Here is a 21,487-nt window from a genome sequence, read left to right on the forward strand (position 1 = left end):
AGTCACCGGGTACCACCACCGGTGGGGAAGGGTGGGCTGGGATCGGGCCGGCCCGGCGGCGACCGGGCACCGGCAGGCAGCCGGGCGCCACTCACCACACAAGGCAAGCGCTGCGGGACGCCGCTCCTGCCACGGGCGCGGTCTGACTCGGTTAGTGGACGCTAGATACAGCACACGGGTTCCGCTGCACTCCGGGATGGGTGGGAAAAGTCCGGAGCCCGGCGGTGACCGGCCGTTCTGACAGCGGCCCGCGCGACCGGCCGTGCGCCCTGGCCGGCGAGAGCCGCCCGCGCGGCCGCCACCGCCTTCCCCTGCAGCGCGACTCACCTGCTCACACCTCCCGGCCGACGTACTCTCACCCTCAGGCCATCGACCAAACGATGTGCTCTCACCGTTTGAAACTGCCCGCCAAGACGGCCGACTTTTGACGGCCAGAATCGCACCTTTGGGCTTCGCTGTTTGGCTGGTACAAAGTCCACCAGCTCAGTTACAAATGCGGTAAATAAGTACTAAACGGACGGACAGGCATGCGCATCAGCACATGTACAGAATAGAGAACATGCAGACAAGGACCGTATATGCAGTCTACTAGCAGTTGGGTCCAGCCAAGCTCCAGCCCGCGTCACAGCACAGACAGAAGAAAGCCGGACATGGCATGCAATGTCTGGACGTGCGAGCGGCGTGAGTGGGCGGGCGGGCGCGCGGGCCGGGGTCCGGACATGGGCGGGGGCGGGGGCGGGGGCGGCCGCTGAGTCTGGACTCGGTGAGTGCCCGCCCGCTACTGCGTCCCGTTGCGACCCGTCGCCGCCCGCGGTGCGCCCGACCCGTCGCCCGCCTCGTGTGCCGCTCTCCCGGCGGGGTGAGGAGGGAGGTCGGGGGAGGAGGAGCATGGACCGACGGAACAAACTCGGTCGTATCGGAACGGAGCCGCGGAGTAACCTGACCGGCGTATAGAAATTGGACAGAAATAGAGAGGTGGATATAAAACAGCACAAACGAAGAAGTGTTCAGGTGATAGAAAGATCAGATTAACTCGCAGTTAGGCCACCAGCGGGAACTCTGAATGGCAAGGATCGATTGGATGCAGCTGATGGTAATATCGAAAACAGGTAACAACGACATTGCTCGACAGTGATACGAACGACACCGAAGACGGAATACAGACAGAAAGTTACATTTATAGCAAGCGCCATCCCCACAAGACTACACCGACTGCAAAGCAAGGAAGGAATGACAGATAGCGAAAGATTCGCTGCTAAATGAGTCAGGAAAACTGGAAATGCGAGAAGAAACAACAAAGCCTACAGGATGAATCAATTCAGGTTCTCTGAGGGACGCGATGGAACCAAAAGAGAAACAGAATAAATGGGATAAAATGGATGAAAACAAAATGAAAGGGAAAACATAGGATTTAGATTGGATAGGTGAAAAGGTACAACGGAGAGAAATTAAACGTCGATAATTCATAAAAAAAACAACGTAGGGATTGGATCATTATGTGGAAAGAAGCAAACAGAGGAACTCAAAAAGGGGAGAGTGAAACTGAATGTGGCTAGGAACCGGGAGAGAGCAGAGCCTGGCGAGAGACAGAGAGAGGAGGGGTGCGAGCAGGCCGCCGGCGGAGCAGCTTACTGCCAAACATGGCGGCGCGCGACGTCTCGATCTTGGCCACCACACTGGGCGCCGCCATGACGATCACGGGCAGCACGTCAAAGTAGCTCGAGTGCGGCGCCACGGCGATGATGGGCGCGTCGCGCGCCGAGGCGCGCCGGCCGCGCACCGTCACCCACGGGAAGCCGGCCGAGAAAAACACGGTGCGGGTGCAGAGCAACAGCACCACGCGCAGCCGCCTGTCAGTCACCGGCAGAGGGGAGGGCGCCGATACAGACACACAGACAGACAGACAGACAGACAGAGAGACAGACATACAGACAGACACACAGACAACCAATGACACCATGGGCAGCCGGGGAGATCTGTCGCAACAAAACATTTTCTTCGAGCGAGAAACCACTTGAATTCAGAAATAAGACATCGTCCCCTTGACAACATTCCTATAAACCTAAGATGACAAACATTATGTTAGAGCATTAGTTGCCCAACTTTAAGCAAGGGTAAGGATGGCTTAGAACCAAGGGCTATAGGAAGACAGATGTATGATGGACACCATCACACCAACTCAGCCAGGGAGGCGTGGCGCGGCGCCGAGAAAAGGTGTAATGCCGCCAGGGCCTGACCTGCGCCAGCCTCTGAGCGGCTGGTTTCGCTCCTCCTCGGTCATTCCGTAGAGGCCGATGCAGGCGAACATCCAGCCGATGAGCACGCACAGGCACACGCCCATGATGCGGAACGGCAGGACGAACACGGTCATCAGCGCCACCTGAGACAGGACCGAAGGGGTCAGAGGTCAGCTGAGACAGGGACGGAGGGGTCAGAGGCAGAGGTCAGCTGAGACAGGGGCCGGAGGGGTCAGAGGTCAGCTGGGACAGGGCTGGAGGGGTCAGAGGTCAGCTGAGACAGGGACGGAGGGGTCAGAGGCAGAGGTCAGCTGGGACAGAGCCGGAGGGCGGGACCAGGTCAGCGGAGACAGGCGCAGAGGTCAGTTGGACAGGGCCCGAGGGGGGCACAGGTCAGCGGAGACAGGGCTGGAGGGCGGGCACAGGTAGGACAGGGACGGAGCCCGGCCGGGCAGAGGTCAGCTGGAGCGGGGGCCGGGCGGAGGTCAGCTGCGCGAAGCCCGCGTTAGAGGCGCACAAATGACGCCTCACAGTCGCCGTGTACTGAACAAACCAGAAACAGGCCCTCAGGGTGGTAACCATCACTCAGCAATAGCATATCAAATGCCCAAATGGGTACCCGTCAAAATTCGTGGAGGTTTGGGTCGATATTTGCCCCACAACTGATTTCCTAGAAATCATTACCTTTTCATAAACCATGCACCCTAGGCTGTTCACAGTTGAAATTATTCATAAATGCCATTGCGCATGCGCGTAAAATGGTCCGTGACCCAGAAATTTTTCTTCTTCTGGGTCACGCATTATCAAACCAGATACGTTCACTCACCTCATGCGCGATATAACCCCCTTATCGGCAATGACCTTCTCCACACGTAGGCGGAAAGACTTGCATGTCTTGATGATGAAGGTGGGCAGAATTTCTCTTCTGGGTCACGCTAAAATTCGTGACCCAGAAGAAAAAAATGCGTGACCCAAAGGAATGTTTTTTTTTTACAGTTTTCCGAATATGGCAAGTTTGTTATCGAATACTAATCTCCAAGTACATCTTATCTGGAGTACCTGAGCACGCAGCAACACGACACTGTGATTCTTTTCGACACTTACCAGCCACAAGCCACAAGGGCGTGTGACCCAGAATAAAGAAATCTTATGGCACGCAGGAGATGATTTCCCCTGGGTTCGCCCAGCCCAACTGACAGTTTTCAGTTTCCGCTCCCGCTCTCTGCGCCGTCGCGGGATAGGACCATATGCAAGTCTGCAGACCCTGCTTACCCGGTCCGTAATGCCTTGAATGAGGAGCTAAGTACCGTGACCCAGAAACAAACGTGACCCAGAAAAAAAGTTTGCCAAAAACCGTGGGACAGACGTTTTTGCGTTGAGCAGTTTTGCTAAATTGTATAACCAAAAAATAAGAACCATGAAGAGAAATTTCAATGTTTTTGCTATTCACAACGCTCCCTCGCGCTCAATTATCTCTAAAAATAACTACACAGCAGCTCTGTAGAATTTTTTCGCAGGTTGTGGGACAAGCTAAAATACATAGGCACACAAAAGCACGGTTTTGGAAAGATGTTCAAATTTGTTTTTGCCACTTTGCTGTTGCCTTTTCAATGATTTTTTTTCTTCAATCGAATGTCCAAATCTCGCGTACGGACCCGTGTTACGCTGAAATAAGCTCATTTATAGACGTGAGGCATTATTGAAATCGTGGGACAGCATATCTCCACGAATTTTGACGGACACCCAAATATCATCGTGAAGAATATGATGCTGAGCAACGTAACGAATAAGTAAACGTTTCTTTTTATACATTTTATTTTTGATAGATTTAGCTCGAATATTTGAATGAACGGATTGACAGAGCCGGAGCCCGCGCTAAGCAGAGCTTGTTGCGTAGACCCCGACTCCTCCTACCGTCCGATCGCGCAATGCCGGGTGACGGAGAATTTAGATGCCAAAGTAACGCGCCGTCAAAGCCGGACACGGTCCGTCCCACTCAACCGACTTCCACTGGCTGCGGCTGCTCCCACCAACCGCAGACCATCCCCGTCAGGAGTCTAAAATATCGAGCGCCGGAGCGACTCGAACCCGGGCTCTCACTACCGTGAGTCTGGTGCTCTACCAACTGAGCAACCGGACAGGCTGAGCGCATTTGATGTTATATGAGTCAATGAAGTTTCACCCCTGATGGAGCCAGAGCGTTGCGGAAAAAAACGAGCGTGTGCGCCGTTACCAGTGACTGGTACCCGATTTCAAGGCCTCCCGTCAACCGGTGACTTCTGGGTCAGGTCAAGTGACCCAGGGAATGGGTTCAGTTTTTCATAAAGGGCTTTAAAAAACGGTCCCAGAACCGCGATTTCGGCACCATCGTGTTCGCCTTGCTCAGGCGCGTCGATGGGATACTTTTTGTTTGGGTGGGGTCAACTTGAGGTGTTGACCTCTGGTCCAGGTCAGGTCAGCGCCCCCCCCCATGTCACGAAGTTGGTCGAAGGAGGTCATGTCACATAACATTATTCGATTCGGCAGGTCTCCCTGAGTCCATTGGTGGCTTTCCTGACTCGCTAGATGAACTTGATTGTAAGTTACTAACGAAAAACTCTAGGGTCATTAAATGACGTCACGCAAGGTCAATAATGCAAAAGTGAAGCATTGGACCTTGCAAGGAGTGCAAGGAATCACGATTCCGTGTGCTTGAGATATTTATAGATAGTTACCGGCGCTAAAATAGCAGTTTTCATCAGTGTTCTAAAATTGGATATTGGTTGGGTGTGCCGATGAAGAAAAAAAATCCTAGGATGAGAAAAAAGAAAGTAAATAACTGCAGTATTTTTGCAAAATGGTGTAATGCCAATTTTTATGCTAACTGATAAACCAGGATTTCACGTCAGGATCTTGACAGGGTGTGGAACAAAAGGATGTGGGTGCATCAACTGTCAAGTGACAAGTGAACTGGCTGTTGGGAATACATGAAACTCTTTTCAAAGATGAAGTAAAGTCGGTCATTCATATTTTAGGGATGAAAATATTTTCCCCATTAGGTGTGATTTGCCACCAAAAAGGCTGAAAAATGAAACACTGGTTTTCATTTTTCCCATTGGTGGGGTCACGTGACCGACCTGACTTCATGTGATCTTAACGAAAAATCCGAGACAGAAGTTGTGAGAAATCTGGAGGATACTACATCCTGTAAGTTTCATTTCCCTGTGAAACTTCCTCTGGTACTGAGGGCGTTGCGAAGTTGCGACATCTGAGGACCGTGCTATGTTCACTATGACGTCATAGGTCAGTGACCTGAGCTGACAGCGCAGCTTAAGTTTCAGTACCTAAGAGCGCAGGTTCGGTTTTCGTTATATTATTTCGCCAAAAATGGCCGCAGAACCGTAACTTAAGCATCACCATGTTTTCATTACTTAGACGCTGATGTGTATTTAGTTTTACCACGTTTTTAGTTATTCAAATTATTGCAGTGGTTTAGGTAGTGTTGTTGGCGTATTTGGTACCTGTGTTTCATGCCATTTTGGTTTGAAGAGTAAGGATCCTTCACGTTAATTGTACCAAGTTGATTTCGGCTGTTTTCACTTTGTTTATGCGTCTTTTGTCTCTGGTCTGCCGGCTGAGTGCGTTTGGATGTGTTGGGCCCGTGGTCTGGTGCGCGTCGAATAGGGGAGAGCGGGGCCAGTTGAACCACTTTTTATATATTGACATGCACAGCGAGATATAGTTGTCATATCGAAAAATGCCCAATGCCATGAAAAAATATGCTCTTTTGGCTTTATTTTAAGATATGTAAAATTATGTTTCAAACATATTTTGCTGCCAAACGCATGCTTATAAAACAGCTCTACGCCCGTTTCAAATGACCCCGATGCGAGGGTCAATTGAACCAGCCCATGGGGTCAATTGCACCTATCCTTAAAGGGACCCTCCCACCTTCAAAAAAGTTAATGAATTGGCATGAAAGTGATGTCCCTTGGTTCAGAAAGAGCGAAAACCAATATCTACCAAATTTCACCGAAAAATATTCACTGGTTTTCAAGATATTAGGCTTTTACTTTTGTTTACTTTTTGGGATCTCCCCTGTTACTAGCGACTTTATTTGGAAGCAATAATTTGGCAGCCTTAAAGTGCGGCAGACGTTGCGCGCAAAGCAGCGTATACCACCACGTGTTAACGATGGTTTTAGTCTAAGATTTAAAAATCGTTAGATCTCCGCTGACGTCACAAATTCTAAGGGGGCATTCCAATGCATTAGCCCCTTAGAATCCGAAAACTGCAAGTTTGAAATTCCATATCTTCGAATTAAAGCATTTTTCGATGTTGTGAGTGCCCAAACCGGTATTTGCAGGCCATGGCCACCAATTTGGCTATCTCAACTCAAAACTAATGTTAAGGTGGGAGTGTCCCTTTAACAATGGGATGTTTTCCTCTTTAAGGCCACTTTCTTAAGGAGATATTTTGTCCGGTTTACTTTTCCAAATGCTACATTCAATAGGTCGTTGGAAAGCTAAAAGTGCAAAGTTCCTCATAATAGGTGACATAAAGTGCATAGACTATGGTAAAATGGGCGGATGAGGAAAATGAGAAATATCTCAGGCTATAGTGTGCTTTCAAGCAAAAGGCTGGAGAAAAAGGGGTAAAAAATTGAGCTCTATTGAACTACTATTTCAGTTTAAAAGCTCATTTCAAAGGTGGATTATTTCCTTTAATGTTTACAGCCCCTGAACAATAACCATTGCAAAGGTCACCGGGGTCCATTGAAACGGCCTGTGGCCCTGTTTCAACTGACCCTCAGAGAAGCGTTTCAATTGACCCCATCCGCTCCCGCCATCTCGCACGCGCCGTAAAGCACATGTCAAACGAGCTGGAGGGACGGCATCATGCTGAATGAAGGGCCAAATAAGGTGTTATTCCGGAGCCAGGAGTTCTTCTTTCAGCAAACAAAGGTATATGAGATATCACAAAATATTCATAAAAGCGATTTCTCCCAAACGCCCCTCAAAAACACAAAAACAAGTGTCAAATCAAAATTACCGTCCGTTTGCCGCCCAAACGCCGATGACAAAGGAAGTGGTCGAGCGCGGATGCGCAGTGGTGTCGGCAACGCCATATGTTGCATACTGTTGAAAATAAAGCCATGTTTCATCTGACCCCGTGTTTCAACTGGCCCCGCTCTCCCCTACCTACAGAGCCGAGAACTTCATTTTTTTGTGGCGGTCAAAGTTGCAGCAGTCGCGTCGGATGGGATACTTTTTGTTCGGGGTCAAGATCAGGTCAGAGCCGCTCAAGCCACGAAGTTAGCCGGAAGGAGGTCATATAGCATATTATTCGATTAACCCGCGCCCCAGTGGCGGTCTCAGCCAACTTCGCCCTAGTGGGGGGGGGGGGGGGCATATGTTACCACCCACCTCTAACGCAAAAACTAAGAGGGCTAGAAAGACGCGGTAAAAAGCAATCGATAGTTCTCAATGCGTACGTTTGAAAGTATTTCGATCATTTTTCATCTTAGAGCAATATTGGGGTCACTGGAGGTCATCAAAGGTCAAAATTTGCCAAACGGCATTATATTTTTCAGAAAACATGCATATATCTCAGGAACTATGATAGTTAGAAAAATGTGTGGAAAAGCAATCGATAGCTCTTGAACTCTTCTTTCGATAAGGTCATCATCAAAACTGACCTCAGGTCAACGGTTTAGCCTCCAGAGGGCAAAAACTCCAAAAATAGCTGTTTTTACGAAGTGTTTTTCGACAATAACTTTTGACTAAAAAAAGCCACGACATTTCTATTGCCAGAATCGTGTTCCTCTCAACACGAATCGAATGAACTATAATTTGACCTTGAAAGGTCAACTTGAAAATTTGACCTCATGTCAAGGTCATGACCTGACCGGAAAAGGTCATGTTGCATGTCAGTCGATGCGTCTCGGCAAGACAAACACAATGAGACCATCCCCAGCGTTCTATCTCTTTCCAATCGAAAGTTATGGGCAAAAATCTGTTTGCAGCCTCAAATGACCTCGGATGACCTTTCTAGAGGCTATCAGCAAAAAAGACACCTTGGTCGTCACGGGTGGACAGGCCGGATTCAAGACGGTGATAAGTGCGGGACACAAAAGTGACGATATTTTAAAAGGTGCACGCGACGAAGATAAGGATCACGAAAGTAGCATAGTCTATCAGATACCGTGCGCTGTTTGCGAAAAACAATATGTAGGCGAAACAGGTAGGGGCCTAGGTACCCGTGTCGGGGAACACAGAAGAGACGTGAGGGGGCACGTGTTAAGTAATGCGATAGTGGTTCATGTGGATGAGGCCGGGCACTTACCAAGGTGGGAAGGGGCTAAAATTTTAGAGAAAGGTATGAACAAAAATATCAGGAGGGCACTGGAGGCTGCACACATCAAGACCAAGAACACACTTAACACAAGAGGGGGATTTTATACGATGGCAGTAGCGTGGTAGCGACAGCCAGATTATCCTTGCTGAAACGGAGCACGCTTGTGAGGAACGAACGTGATCGAATGTAAAAATACCGAAATGTCATTGCCATGTGTAATTTCTTAATGCTGATGTTATTTTTAAAATGTGATTTGCGACTTTAGGAAATATTTTATATCAATTACCTACTGACGATGGCACAGTGTTGTCGAAACGTCTGAAATACAAAAAGATTTAGATTTTAAATATAATTTTCGTTCGCAACTCTTGGCCATCAGACTTTATAAAGAGTGGCTATTACGGCCCAGTCAGTACATGTAAATATCACATTGCTAAAAAAAAACTATGCAAAAAAACATGTTTTGGACGGGGTTGTAGCTGCGCCCCCTAACCACAAATACATCAAAGCGAAGACCAAGAAGTCTTAAAATGTGCACTTTATGGGAACATCGTAATCGTGAATTACAATCCCGGCCTTAACGAAACAGATCGTGTGAATATAAGTTCCAACGTATCAATTGATTGCCTAGACATAGACAGATCAATAATTCGAGATAAAATGTTGTCCCAATACCTTATTTTTATGTGTCCCAATTCAGCCTCGTGTCTGTCCCTTTTCTCCTGCGTGTGTCCCTATTCTCCCCAAAATGAGTGTTTTTGTTTTTCTCCACACATAACCACACCACTGCATACGCTCGGTTTTTTATGATGGTATGCTGCAGAGAAATGGCCTATCTTTTATTGGTGCTGCACAAAGCAGCTTGGCAACAATACTTTTCGAATAATATCTCAGTAAATATGGCTTGAGAAATAAGTCCCAATTCTCCCGCCTCTCCCCTACTATTTTGACCTATTCGGCGATTACGTGGCTATATTTTTTGTTGTGGAGGCACACATAGCACGAGAAAATGACTGCAACTAAATAAAGGCGACAAAATGTCCCCCATCTCAAAAAGGTGCATAAAACATCAGACACAGAGTACCTTGCAAAACTATCGTAAATATCATATTATTGTAAACAAAATATAATATTGTAGTAGATGTAAAGGCAGAGATGATGGCATTGATAACAGCTTCGGAGCGTACAAGTCGTGTTGAATGGGGCGAACAAATAGAAATGAATCATGCACGCAACACAAAGATGATACAATACAACAGTGCACACTGCACATAGCACATGACATTAAATTTGACACCGTGTGAACCTGTCAACCTGTATCTGAATGAGTAACTCTGTACCTGAGCCGTCCAGACTGATCAGAAAATGGATCCCTGCTCTTAGGCCCTTTGGCCCCTTCACAAGAATGGCATCAATTTCTTAACCCGCGCCCGGCTGGGGGTCCTGGATTTCCACGCCCTGCTGGGGGGGGGGGGGGGTGTTTGAACACCCCCCCCTTCTAACTCGGCTCCTGGGCCACGTAGCGATACGCGGAAGGCGGCGTTCAAAAGAGCGTCAAAAATAATGACGAAATCACTTCGGTCAATTTTTTGGTCAGGTCAAAGGTCAGGTCACCAGAGGTCATTGAAGGCAAAATTTCGCCGATTTCCAGGTCGAATGTCGAAAATTTCCAAGAAGCCAACGCATAACTCGGGAACCAATAGAGCTACAGCGCCGCGGAAAAGCGCATTCGATAGCCCTATTAACGCCCTTTCTGAGCAATTCTCTCAGATTTGACCTAACGTCAACGGTTTTGCCTGCAGGGGGCAAAAACTGCAAAAATAGCTGATTTTTTCGGAAACAGTTTTTCTGCAATAACTTTTGACCCAAGCCTTGTACGAGCTTACTTTTACCGGCATCGTGTTCCTCTCGTCAAGACGCATCGAATGAACTATAACTTGACCTTGAAAGGTCAACTTGAAAATTTGACCTCAGGTCAAGGTCATGACCTGACCGGAAAGGGTCATGTTGCATATCAGTCGATCCGTATCGTCGAGCTGAACACATCTAAGGTGTTTTCATCGCTCTAGCATGCCTCTATCAAAAGTTATTTGCGAAAAACTGTTAGATACCATTCGTGACCTAAGATGACCTCAGGGCATAAACAGGGGTCACGGACACCATTTTCATGTTCAGTGTGTCTAAACCACTTGTAATTCAGTGTTTGGGAGTGTTTATAATGTCTTTCGTCCGAAAGAGACACATTTCAATTTTCTCCCATTGACTTATAATGGGGAGGTCGCAAAATTGACCTGACCTTAGGTCATCGATATCAAAATTCTGAGATATACATTTTGTACATGCTATTGCTCTTAGCAATCGCTGAAAGTTTCAAAGCGATCGGTCACTCGGTGTAGCTATGACAGACATTGAAACTTTTTATGAGGTGAGGTCACTTCAAGTGACCTGGTGACCTGACCTTGAATGACCTCGGTCTGAAATTTTCACAACATGTGTAGAATTGATGCATGATAAGGTGTACCAAAAACGGCGGCGCTCCGCGCCGCCGTTTTTGAGATATTCGCGAAAAACCACAAGGGGGGGGGGGTGTTCAAACACCCCCCCCCCCCCCCAGCAGGGCGCGGGTTAAGTAGTAACCGCACACCAGTGCAGTGGTCGAACGCATGTTACCAGTGAACAAACAAACAAACAAACAAACAAACAAACAAACAAACAAACAAACAAACAAACAAATACACAAAATCATGGAAGCAGCTTTCATTATGAGATCGCCAGTAGTCAGTATGTTAGGAACCTACCTTGACTTTGTCATATGTGGAGTTGAGGGCGTCCAGCCGAGCCACAAACGGATTGAGCACTTCATGAGGGATGAGGTGATCGTCGCTGGTGGCAGTGCCGCCCTCGCTGCCCTCAGTCATGACGTACTGAACCAATCTGCAGCAGTCACTCGCTAAAACGGCCTGAAAACAACGCACTGGCGCTCAACTCATCAAACATCAAGGATTGAAACAGCCTGTTGTTGGCATCAGCACATCTGATCTAGCAGAAATCTTGCAAGCAAAAAATGTGCAAAAAGGCAGGAGTTCATACTTCATGAACATACCATGAAAATTTCAAGTCCCAGTCAGTTCAGGTCAGGTCACCAGGTTGAAAAAAAAAACACTTAAAGCCTGTGTGCGGTCGGACCGTCATCCTTCCGTCACCGCAAACAGCTCCATGTCACGTCTGCATACCGACTACCCATCTCCTACCCCCATGCCTGCTGCACACACTGCACGCAGCAGTTTGCAGTGCTCATGAACAGCCCTCAGAACTCAACTGGGATGCATGTTATGGCACTCAGCATAGCACATGGGTGGTTATATCTAAGAAACTGAGTGAGTTCAAGTCTGCCTTGGAAACCTGTCTCGCAAGTCAACTTTTTGATTATATCTGATAGCTGAAAACGAAATAGACCTAATAATCCCTGTCTTTCCCTGGTAAGTGGGAGGCGCCCCCTTTATCAAGCAATAGCGGGGTTATAGGCGCCAGGGAGTCCCATCCTCGCCCCCTGCTCCCCATTCCGATTCATCTCATTCTCCACATGTTACTCATTTCATTGCACATCTTACCCAACACTAGGTACTCTTGTTGTTGCAAATTGGACAAAGACTATCTCCACCAGCAACAACTACACCCAAGAAGACATACCGTTCCAACCCATAACAATTGCATAGTCCAGTCCTGAATGTCCTGTTTATCTATTGTCCAGGCCGACGCGTCTCTTTTCGACATGGTTTCCTGTCTATTATAACCCATCATCTGGGCAAGGAAATCTAACAGGTGAGTTCAACAGGTGAGTTCAACATCATGTAAGTTCTAATCAAGTTGATGCCTTATTCTAAGCTTCATAGAAAAGATCAGTGCCATTTTGATAATGTACCAGGTTTGGTGACCAAGTAACCTGGCCTGAGGTCACTGGGACTCAAAGTCCAAGGGCCCACCAAACAGATGCCCTAAAGAATGTCTCAAATTTTGTGGTGCTACGTGCCATCGTGCTCACGCTATTTGCGAAGGCGGTTATTCGTTGGCCGCGAATCTATAACAATTTTCCCTGACCTTTTATGACACAGGGCCTGTGAACAGCCCTGCGGGTGGTGTTTCACCAGCACGCTGCCAGTCGCTGCCAGCACACATGGCAATTTGGTGTTCCGTGGAAACATCAACAAGTCCATTGCTGAGTCCCAAAATTTGTAGATGTGGGTGGAAAATGACATCCAAATGAAAATCATTTTCCACTCTCACCTCCAGTTTTCAAGCCCAATTTTCCACTCCCAATTCCACCAAGAAGGAGCAATTGCGTGAATGGTTGTTTTGCATCTGTCACAATTGTAGATAGATTAATGTTTTTGATCATTTTCCCACTCTTTTTGGGCCTTACCTGACCGACAATTTTTCACTCTCATCCTTTTTTTGGTCAGCAATTTTCCCCTCTGACACCCAAGCAAAAATATGATTTTGGGACACTGTATTGCTCAAATACTACCACGTGACAAGTGTGATCACTGTGATAAAGATCAATATTGATCTTCACTGTGATAAAGATCTCAATTTATAAAGATCAATATCTCTTGAGTGTGCATTTATTTAAGCCCCACCACAAACTGAAAGGTAAACGAAGACAGTATGAGTAAGGCATAGCACGGGATGCATAGCGCGGGATGCACATGCACATGCCAAACACATGCGGAAACCAGAGACACATGCGCATGCTCAAGACCGTGCACATTTACGTATACATATACAGCACATCAGGAATGTAAACAATTAAACTAACAATCATCCCCTTATCTTTTTTGTTCAATACGCGAGTCACAACAAAACAGGTCTTCAACGACACCTCCTTCAACAACGATACCGTAGTCATCCTCATAGTGACACCTAACCCGATTCACAGAATACCCGTCTTCAGCACGTCTAACAGAGCATTGGAAGATGCCGTCCTCTTGGTCAGACTGTCTGCCAGCTGCTGAGAACTGTCGACCCAGCAGACCCTGGTCACCTCGCCAACTTCCAACATCTGCCTAATCCTGGCTATGTCAATCCGAAGTCTCTTGTCCTGCACCGCCTTGGTCGAGTACAGTGCCCTGTACAGCCCTCTGCTGTCTATATAGCACATCACACTCATGTCTCCTGACCCGTCATACAGTGCCTCAGAAATCAGCGCAGCCAAAAGGACAGCTGCATCAGCACCATCTTGAAGTGCCATGCACTCTGCAGCCAACGTACTTCTCACAATGCGCTTGATCTTTGCTGAAGACCAGGCAAGTGGCGCGCATCTTCCCCTTTTGTCTCTAAGGAACACAACGTATCCTCCCTGCGAGGACCCATCTGGAAGATTGCCGTAACTCGCATCGCTGTACACTACCACCGAGCTCTGTGACAAGTCCAGATGAGGATATTTCAGACTAACCCGCGCCGACTGAGCCTTTCGAACTACCTTAGCAGCCCTTTGTAGATCAGCTACCTTTGGATCCCTAATGGAACAAGAGAGATCACAAACATCAAATGAAAGATCTGGTCTTGTCTGCGTGGCCAGCCAATTGATTTGTCCTGTCACGCCACGGAGGCGGGTAAGCTCTGCAGGAGAGAGCTCACTGTCTTTCTGCATTCGCCTCTCTGGTGAGAGATTTGGCTCTTGCAGCTCCTCAGCCTGCGGCATCTGGTGAACCTTGATCACCTTATCAGACTGCTGGTGAATGTGCAGCCCAAGGTACTTGAAGATTTCAGATTCCTCAGAACCCAGGAGGAAGACCTGCCGCAGCTTCTCGATCACCTCCTTCTCGAACCTTGAGGAACCACACCACAGGAAATCGTCCACATGACAGGTGATGATGCCCTCAAGGCCGTCCTCAGCTCTCCAGTAGAAAAGCGCCGCATCAAGTTTGCTGGCCACCATTCCCAGTGCGAGGAGCTCCCGTCTGACACGCAGGTACCAGTACCTGCTGGCATCATTCAGGCCATACACGCACGTCTTCATTTTCCACACATGTGACCCTGCGTTAGCCTCAGAAGGCGGGCGCAAGAACACCTCGCGTTCGAGAGGAGAACCCTGAAGGAACGCTGCCTTCACGTCGATACTATGACAGCTCCAACTCTGTGAGGCTGCAATGGCGAGCACCACCCTTAGTGACTCCTTCCCGCACGTTGGCGAGTCAGTCTGGACTCCAGATGTGTCCTCCTCAAAACCTCTGGCAACAAGTCGAGCCTTGATGCGTGAGCTACCATCAGGATTACCTTTTTCAGTTATCACCCAGCGGCAGCTGATACAGTGTTGTCCTTCATCGGGAACAGCGGAATACACCTCATTCTTTTCCCAGTTTTCTAACTCACACAATTTAGCCGCCATGATGTCATCCGAGGTGCACACCAGTACGTCTTGATTCAAAGGCTTCCAGTCATCAACATCCCGCCAGTCTACACATTTGCCAACTTCATCACCATCGTCAAGAACATTCAAAAAGGATTTGTACTTCCCTTTGGCTTTCCCAGCACGACTCAGGACTGTGGCACTCTTCCAATCAGAGGAATCACGAAGAACATAGGTAATGCGCGACTTAGCGCGAGGTATCGAGGGTTTGTCACGAACGACGACGCCACCACCGACCACGACACTGGAATCTCCGGTGGCATGAGCTGGCGAACTGGGTTCCGGACCAGAGCCACCATCACTGTCCATGGCATTGGACTCTCTGGTAGCCTGAGCTAGCGATCCGGGTTCCGAACCAGAGCCGCCTTCGACATCTTGCAGACCGCCAGTGGGTGATACCGTCACCAACTGGCGTTGTCTTGCGTCCCCAGACACCGTACACGAAGTAGACCTGGAGTTCTGCTCATCATCATCGGAGTCTTCAGCAGACTCCGGGATCGGAGCACTACTGATCTTCTCCAACTTCTGGGTCCCTGGAGCCGGATCCGAAGTTGACATCCGGCCTCGCTTTGTCAGTTCCCGCGGCTCACTTGTGTCGCGCACGACAGCGCTTGTGTGACACCTGTAGTACACGCCGCCATGTTTCACCAGGATCTGCTTGTTTTCCTGTCCAATGACGACACCTGGACCTCGCCACTTGTCATCTTGGTGACGTCGGTACAGGACGACATCACCCGAGCAAAACCTCTCACCACTGGGACGGACCTGGTGAAGAAGTGCTCTCTGCAACTTCTCGCTCGACTCGTTCTGAATGAACGTCTGCCTGGCAGAATGCATGGCGTTCAGGTGTGTCCTCACCAAATCACTTCCGGAAGGAGGTCTCAGAGCCGGAGGTTTGTCATGGAGACACGCCGGGTTGTTCGGATTTCGCCCAAACACAAGCTGATTAGGACTGAATCCCAGGTGAGTCTCAAGAGAGTTCTTGGCTGACACAGCCCAAGCCAGAGCAACCTCGAGAGAGCATGGAGTGTCATCCATCACCTTCTTCACTGTGTTGGCGATGATACCGTTGTACTTCTCATTGATCCCATTCGACCAAGGGGATTCTGCAGCAGTAGTCCGCACGCGTATGTTGAACGCCTCGGCCATCTCTCGGAACTCTTCATTGTTGAACTCACCTCCATTATCAGACAAGAACTGACCGGGTGCCCCGAACCTAGCTATCCACTCAGTCATGATTGCACGCAGGATCGTTTGCTTGTCTTTGTTTTTCACTACCACGCACGCACTGTACCTCGTGGCCAGATCTATCATGTGGCAAAACCATACTCCAGGTCCCCACTGCTTTAGATCCAGCGCAACGACATCATTGAAGTCGCGAGCCATCCCAAAACCAACCACTGGTCGGGGCAGACATCTCCTATACCTCTTACATACATCACAGGTTTCCTCCACTGAGACAAGCATGCGAAAGAAATCCTTGTCCTGGACGCCAGCATCAAGACACAGGGACTGCAGTTTCACACTCCTAGGATGACCGAACTGACGATGCAACTTCCTAGCTATTTGCATGCGCTCCTTCTCGTTGGCACCCTCAAACTTTGAACAAAAAAGTACCTGCTCTATGTCCTGCCTGGCACTCACACTACCGACATGAAACTTCGCCACAGGTACTATGTAGTGGCCATTTGAGGTCACAGATAGCTTGACCTCAGTGTCAAACAGTACCGCCGTGTCTCGGGAAAAATCTAGCAGCGCATCACACTTCTTCAGCGACTCCTTGCTGAGGAGTAAAGGTATCTCATAGGGAACCACATCAGCAGCCACGCGCACCGTCTTACCGGCTACCAGTGCTGGAAACGTTACTTTCTTTAGAGAAGTAACCTTCTCACCATCCCCAAATCTAAACGTTGTGCTGCTGGGCTCCTCTACCACTCGCTCCGCGTCATCTGAAGACATGGCATCCAAGTGACATTTGTACCACACCTCACCACACACGGTCTTACTACATCCACTATCGATGATACCATAGCCTAGTGTTTCGCCCAGCAGTCCCTCCGTCTTTGAACGTTCAGTTGGTCCACTTTCACATGTATCCCTCGCAAACAACGTCACGAATACCTCCTCGTCCTGTGTGGGGTCATGGCTATCATCGTCACAAGCAGACGCCTCGAACACCTCACCGCGATCGGGGCAATCTCTGGCCCAGTGAAACCAAGAGTTGCACACTGCACAGGTGGTCACATTACCCCTTAAATCCCGTGGATTCTGCCTAGATCTAGCCCTTGTGCGCTGGTTGGCGGATTGTCCAGCAGATCCAGGATCTCTCGAGCCGCCACGTGAAGTCCAGGTAGTCCCACTGCCACGCAGAGGCGGTCGTGAGGCGAAGCGCGGTCCACCACTTCGTCCTCTTCGGTTGAAACCTCGTCCGACACTCTGTGCTCTGCCTCGCTGTACGAAGAGGGTGTTGGCCGCCTGGCCGAGCCCTGGTTCTGCGACTGTATCCACGGGCTCGACTTTTACTGCCACTCTCGCTGACGGCACACCCTGAGAACTACTGTCTGTGAAGATCTTCTTCAGCTGGGTTTGCATGTTTGCATATGTGAGCGACGGCAGAGTTGCCCTTGCTAGCTGTTGATGTGCATCTGAAAGGTTAGCACTGCGAATGAGTCTGTACGCTAGAACACCATCAGGCAACTCCAGCTTGTAGTGCTTTGCCTTCTGATACAGTCTTTCAAATGTGTTGATGTACTCAAACACAGACATGCCAGATGGTCGCTCATATCTCTCGAACGCATCATATGCCTCAAAGGCTGCATTGTTCTCATCTTTCAAGAACAACTCGTCCAACTTCTCTATGAGAGCATCAAGTCCAGTATCACTGTTCAGAATCTCTATTGACACCTCACGGGCTGCATCTCTGGCAGATCCACTTAAAGGAAATAGTTCACTTTCACGAAATTATTTTTTTTGCAACGATTTATTATTTTTTATGTTCAAAATAATCAGCAAAGAAAATAAAACCTTTTTATAAAAAAAGATTTTTTTCTATATTTTGATATAGGAAGAACTTTTCAGTTTCTGTAAGGCACAAGCGATCCAGTATGAAAAGAGCATGGGTCCCGAAAATTCTTCAGAAACAGAGAAATTATCGCAGCCACCGGCATTTGGGCGATCTGCTCGATCTGATAATGTTCCCCTGAATGTCCTAATTGATCAGTACGAGAATTTCTCTAGAGTTCTCGTAGATAATTTCTCTAATTTCTGAAGAATTTTCGGGACCCATGCTCTTTTCATACTGGATGGAAATATATGCAAGGCACACATCCTCAACGCAAGACACCTTTTTCGGGACGAGAAATAGAATATCTTTGCCTAGGGTGATCGTTGGGCTGTAAAAGCTCCTGATTTATGCTCGTCTCAGCCCAAGCTACGGAACTGCTATTCCAGTTCAAAACCCATGTTAAAAAGTGAACTATTTCCTTTAAGGACAGGAACAGTGCTGGTCCCAACTTGGACTTCTCCAAGCTAGTGAAAGCTTTCCACACTTTGATCTCATGCTTCCACTCTGAATATGGCAAATCTTGACGCATAGGTGGTGGGGCTTTGAAATCTCTAGATGCCATCTTGTAACCACGCTCTGCTACCAATGTTCAATTTATAAAGATCAATATCTCTTGAGCGTGCATTTATTTAAGCCCCACCACAAACTGAAAGGTAAACGAAGACAGTATGAGTAAGGCATAGCACGGGATGCATAGCGCGGGATGCACATGCACATGCCAAACACATGCGGAAACCAGAGACACATGCGCATGCTCAAGACCGTGCACATTTACGTATACATATACAGCACATCAGGAATGTAAACAATTAAACTAACAGTCAGTTTACGAAATGCGCTGGCAGAGACTGACAGCGTGTCTTGAAACAGGGCCCTGAGGTCATCTAGCCTATAGGTCATGGTAACATAGGTATACATCTTTTTGGATGGCTCTAATTGTAAAAAAAGATATCTGCTCCATTTCACCATTTTGTGTCATATTACCTCAGTTTGTAGTTAATTGAATATGTGGCTATGTCTGTTTGTTACAAGAATGCTAGTGTTGGGTCAACTGCAGTCAAATAGGAAAAAATACTTTTTTTTGCAATAACTTGAGCCCTTGACACACAGTGATACCAAGCTGAATACCGTAAACGGGGGTGACTTTGCCATGTTTTCAACTTTAGACGCTTGCATTATTTAAACTTGTTACCTAACTTATTTGGATGACTCTATGTTCAAAACATGGATGAAGATTAGCTCTTTGGGTTTTGCTATTAGGTATAGTATTTATATCTTGCCTAAAAATATAAATTTTTAAAGAAAATGAGTCATGGCAAAGTTTAACTGAAAAAGAGGTGACTTTGCCACCATGCCAAATCCTAATGGTTTTTTAACACTAACCAATATCTTTCAAACATTCTTGTTCATTGTATGGGGAAGGGCCACCATCCCTAATTGTTTTATAGGAAGAAATAAGGCAATTCGAGGTTTTTTGCTCTTAAATGATGTACAAAAAGGAACACAAAATAGCCGGCTGCCGAACAGCGCTTAGGTTCAAGGAGGTCCTGCATGACACTTTGCATGGGAGTTTGTTCGCCTATGTCTAGCGTTACTTGAACGACTGTACAAATCTTTCACGCGCTGCATATTCTGCCGGCCTCTCTGCACTGCATAGTGCATTCATTTCTTTCTTTTTTCTCTGTGAAAAACTACAGTGTGTTTGTACATGCATACACATGCAGGACTCAACGGAAGACAATAAATTCCAGCTTTCTGCGCTAGACAACCACAAGTGAAGATCTCCCTCGGCTGGCGCGTTTAGGATTCAAGGTTCCTGTCTGTCCTACTTCTTCTTTCCATCTACATCTCTTGACACTGGGAACCCAACCAGGTAAGACCATCCCACCTTAACATTAGTTTTGAGTTGGGATAGCCAAAATGGGGTCCTTGGCTTGCAGCACTTGCAAGATCGAGCAATGCCTCAAATAGAAAATATCTAACTTCAAAGTTGCAGCACTTAGATTCAGAGGGTCTAATGCATTAGAATGCCCCCCCCCCCCCCCTTGAATGTTTGACGTCAGCGCAGCCGCAGACCTAACAATTTTATATCAGTAGGTGGAACTATGGTCATGACATGGATTAGGTATTCCTGGATCGGACACTCCGCCGATTTTCCGACCACCCGGCGGCGGCGGCGGATTTCCCGACGGCGAGGGCGCTGGCGTCATTTTAGCATTGCGGGCTATGGGCGGAGCGTGTCTTTTTGTATACTTTTGTCGTTTATTACTTACCTATAACCGATTTTGATGAAAATTTTTGTGAACCAGGTAGAACAGGAATTGAGGAATGTCATGGAAATATTCTTTTCCCAGTTTTGATTTAAGAAGTTGCTTAAATTCTGCTGACAAGTGAGGGTTCGTGATTACAGCCGAAGAGCCAATGTTGGAATAAAGTTAAGTTTTATGCGATAACATGAAAATAAGTTAATATTTGTATTAAATCATCAATAGGGACTTGTTCGACTGCCGAGGAACGATGATATTTGATGATAAATTGCATCGGCAAGTCAAGAATACCGGCTCAGTTTATGGGCATCAGGTAATGATTCCGTATGTGATAGTGACTAAATGGATCCATAATAATGATAAGAAAGGACTAGAAATTATGTTTAAAGTGTCTGAAATTGTGTCTTATGAGCTAGAGTTCGCTAATTTCGCCCTCCATTACCGCGTTTTTAGCACGCAAGCCGGTGCGGCGGCCGCCGGCGCACTCGCCGCCGATGTTTCGGAGCTCCGCCACCAGGGCGGCCGCTTGGTCGCCGGCGCTAGTGTTGGGGAATAGGGAGTGTCCTATCCAGGAATACTTCATCCATGGTCATGAGTACCCAAATATAGGAACGTTATGGGAACGGGCGTTCCCATTTATGGGAACGGAAGGTAATTTTTCGGCCGTTCGCCCACTAAAACTCATTAGTGCATCACGTCTCAAAAAAGTGCACGCTAATTTAAGTATTTACTAAGTCTCTATAAAAATTATCTTTAATCTGACCAATGCACAAGGAAATTGACCGTCGAATGATATTTTTAATGATTTTTTGAAATGACGGAATGGTGAAAACATGGGTTTTACTACATTTAACTTGCAATTTTAAGGAAAATGAAGCGTTTTTTACATTTTGAGGTCAAGTATAATAATTTTCGCCTGGTTATGAAGTTTCATACTAGCGACACCAGATGCTGACATATGCAAGCGAACACGCAGACAGTCCGGGGGTAATATTGGTGACATTTGGTGTCGGGGCGCACGACCGCATGGAACATCAGTGATTTTACCGAACTACTGTTGTAAACTCAGTTTCAGTGGTTTAAAATTATTCAGCTGTATTTTATCGTCCCAGAAAGACATATTTTATTTGGATGCTAGCTGTTTAGAGTTGTTTTATAAGGAGCGTCATGAGCG

The 21,487-nt window shown here is 47.5% G+C and overlaps 1 protein-coding gene across 8 annotated transcripts in view; it reads right to left on the minus strand.

Moving 5' to 3' along the window:
- The window catches only part of LOC122375794 (lysophosphatidylcholine acyltransferase 2-like), a 43,264-nt gene that overhangs the window by 15,154 nt on the left and 6,623 nt on the right, over positions 1-21,487 (minus strand). For 3 of the 8 annotated variants that reach the window (XM_043355353.1, XM_043355339.1, XM_043355331.1), the window contains exons 2-4: positions 11,372-11,533; positions 2,238-2,380; positions 1,633-1,850 (exon numbers count right to left, since the gene is read on the minus strand). In XM_043355353.1, coding sequence (XP_043211288.1) covers positions 1,633-1,850; positions 2,238-2,380; positions 11,372-11,491 — 481 coding nt within the window. In that variant the 5' untranslated portion in view covers positions 11,492-11,533. Of the gene's footprint in view, positions 1-1,632; positions 1,851-2,237; positions 2,381-11,371; positions 11,534-18,464; positions 18,485-18,530; positions 18,693-21,487 lie in introns of those variants that run through there. The other 5 variants (XM_043355374.1, XM_043355346.1, XM_043355365.1 and 2 more) reach the window with 4 other exon arrangements.

This window comes from Amphibalanus amphitrite, unplaced genomic scaffold (assembly GCF_019059575.1).
Source record: "Amphibalanus amphitrite isolate SeventyFive unplaced genomic scaffold, NRLGWU_Aamphi_draft 000041F_arrow, whole genome shotgun sequence".
NCBI lineage: Eukaryota > Metazoa > Arthropoda > Thecostraca > Balanomorpha > Balanidae > Amphibalanus > Amphibalanus amphitrite.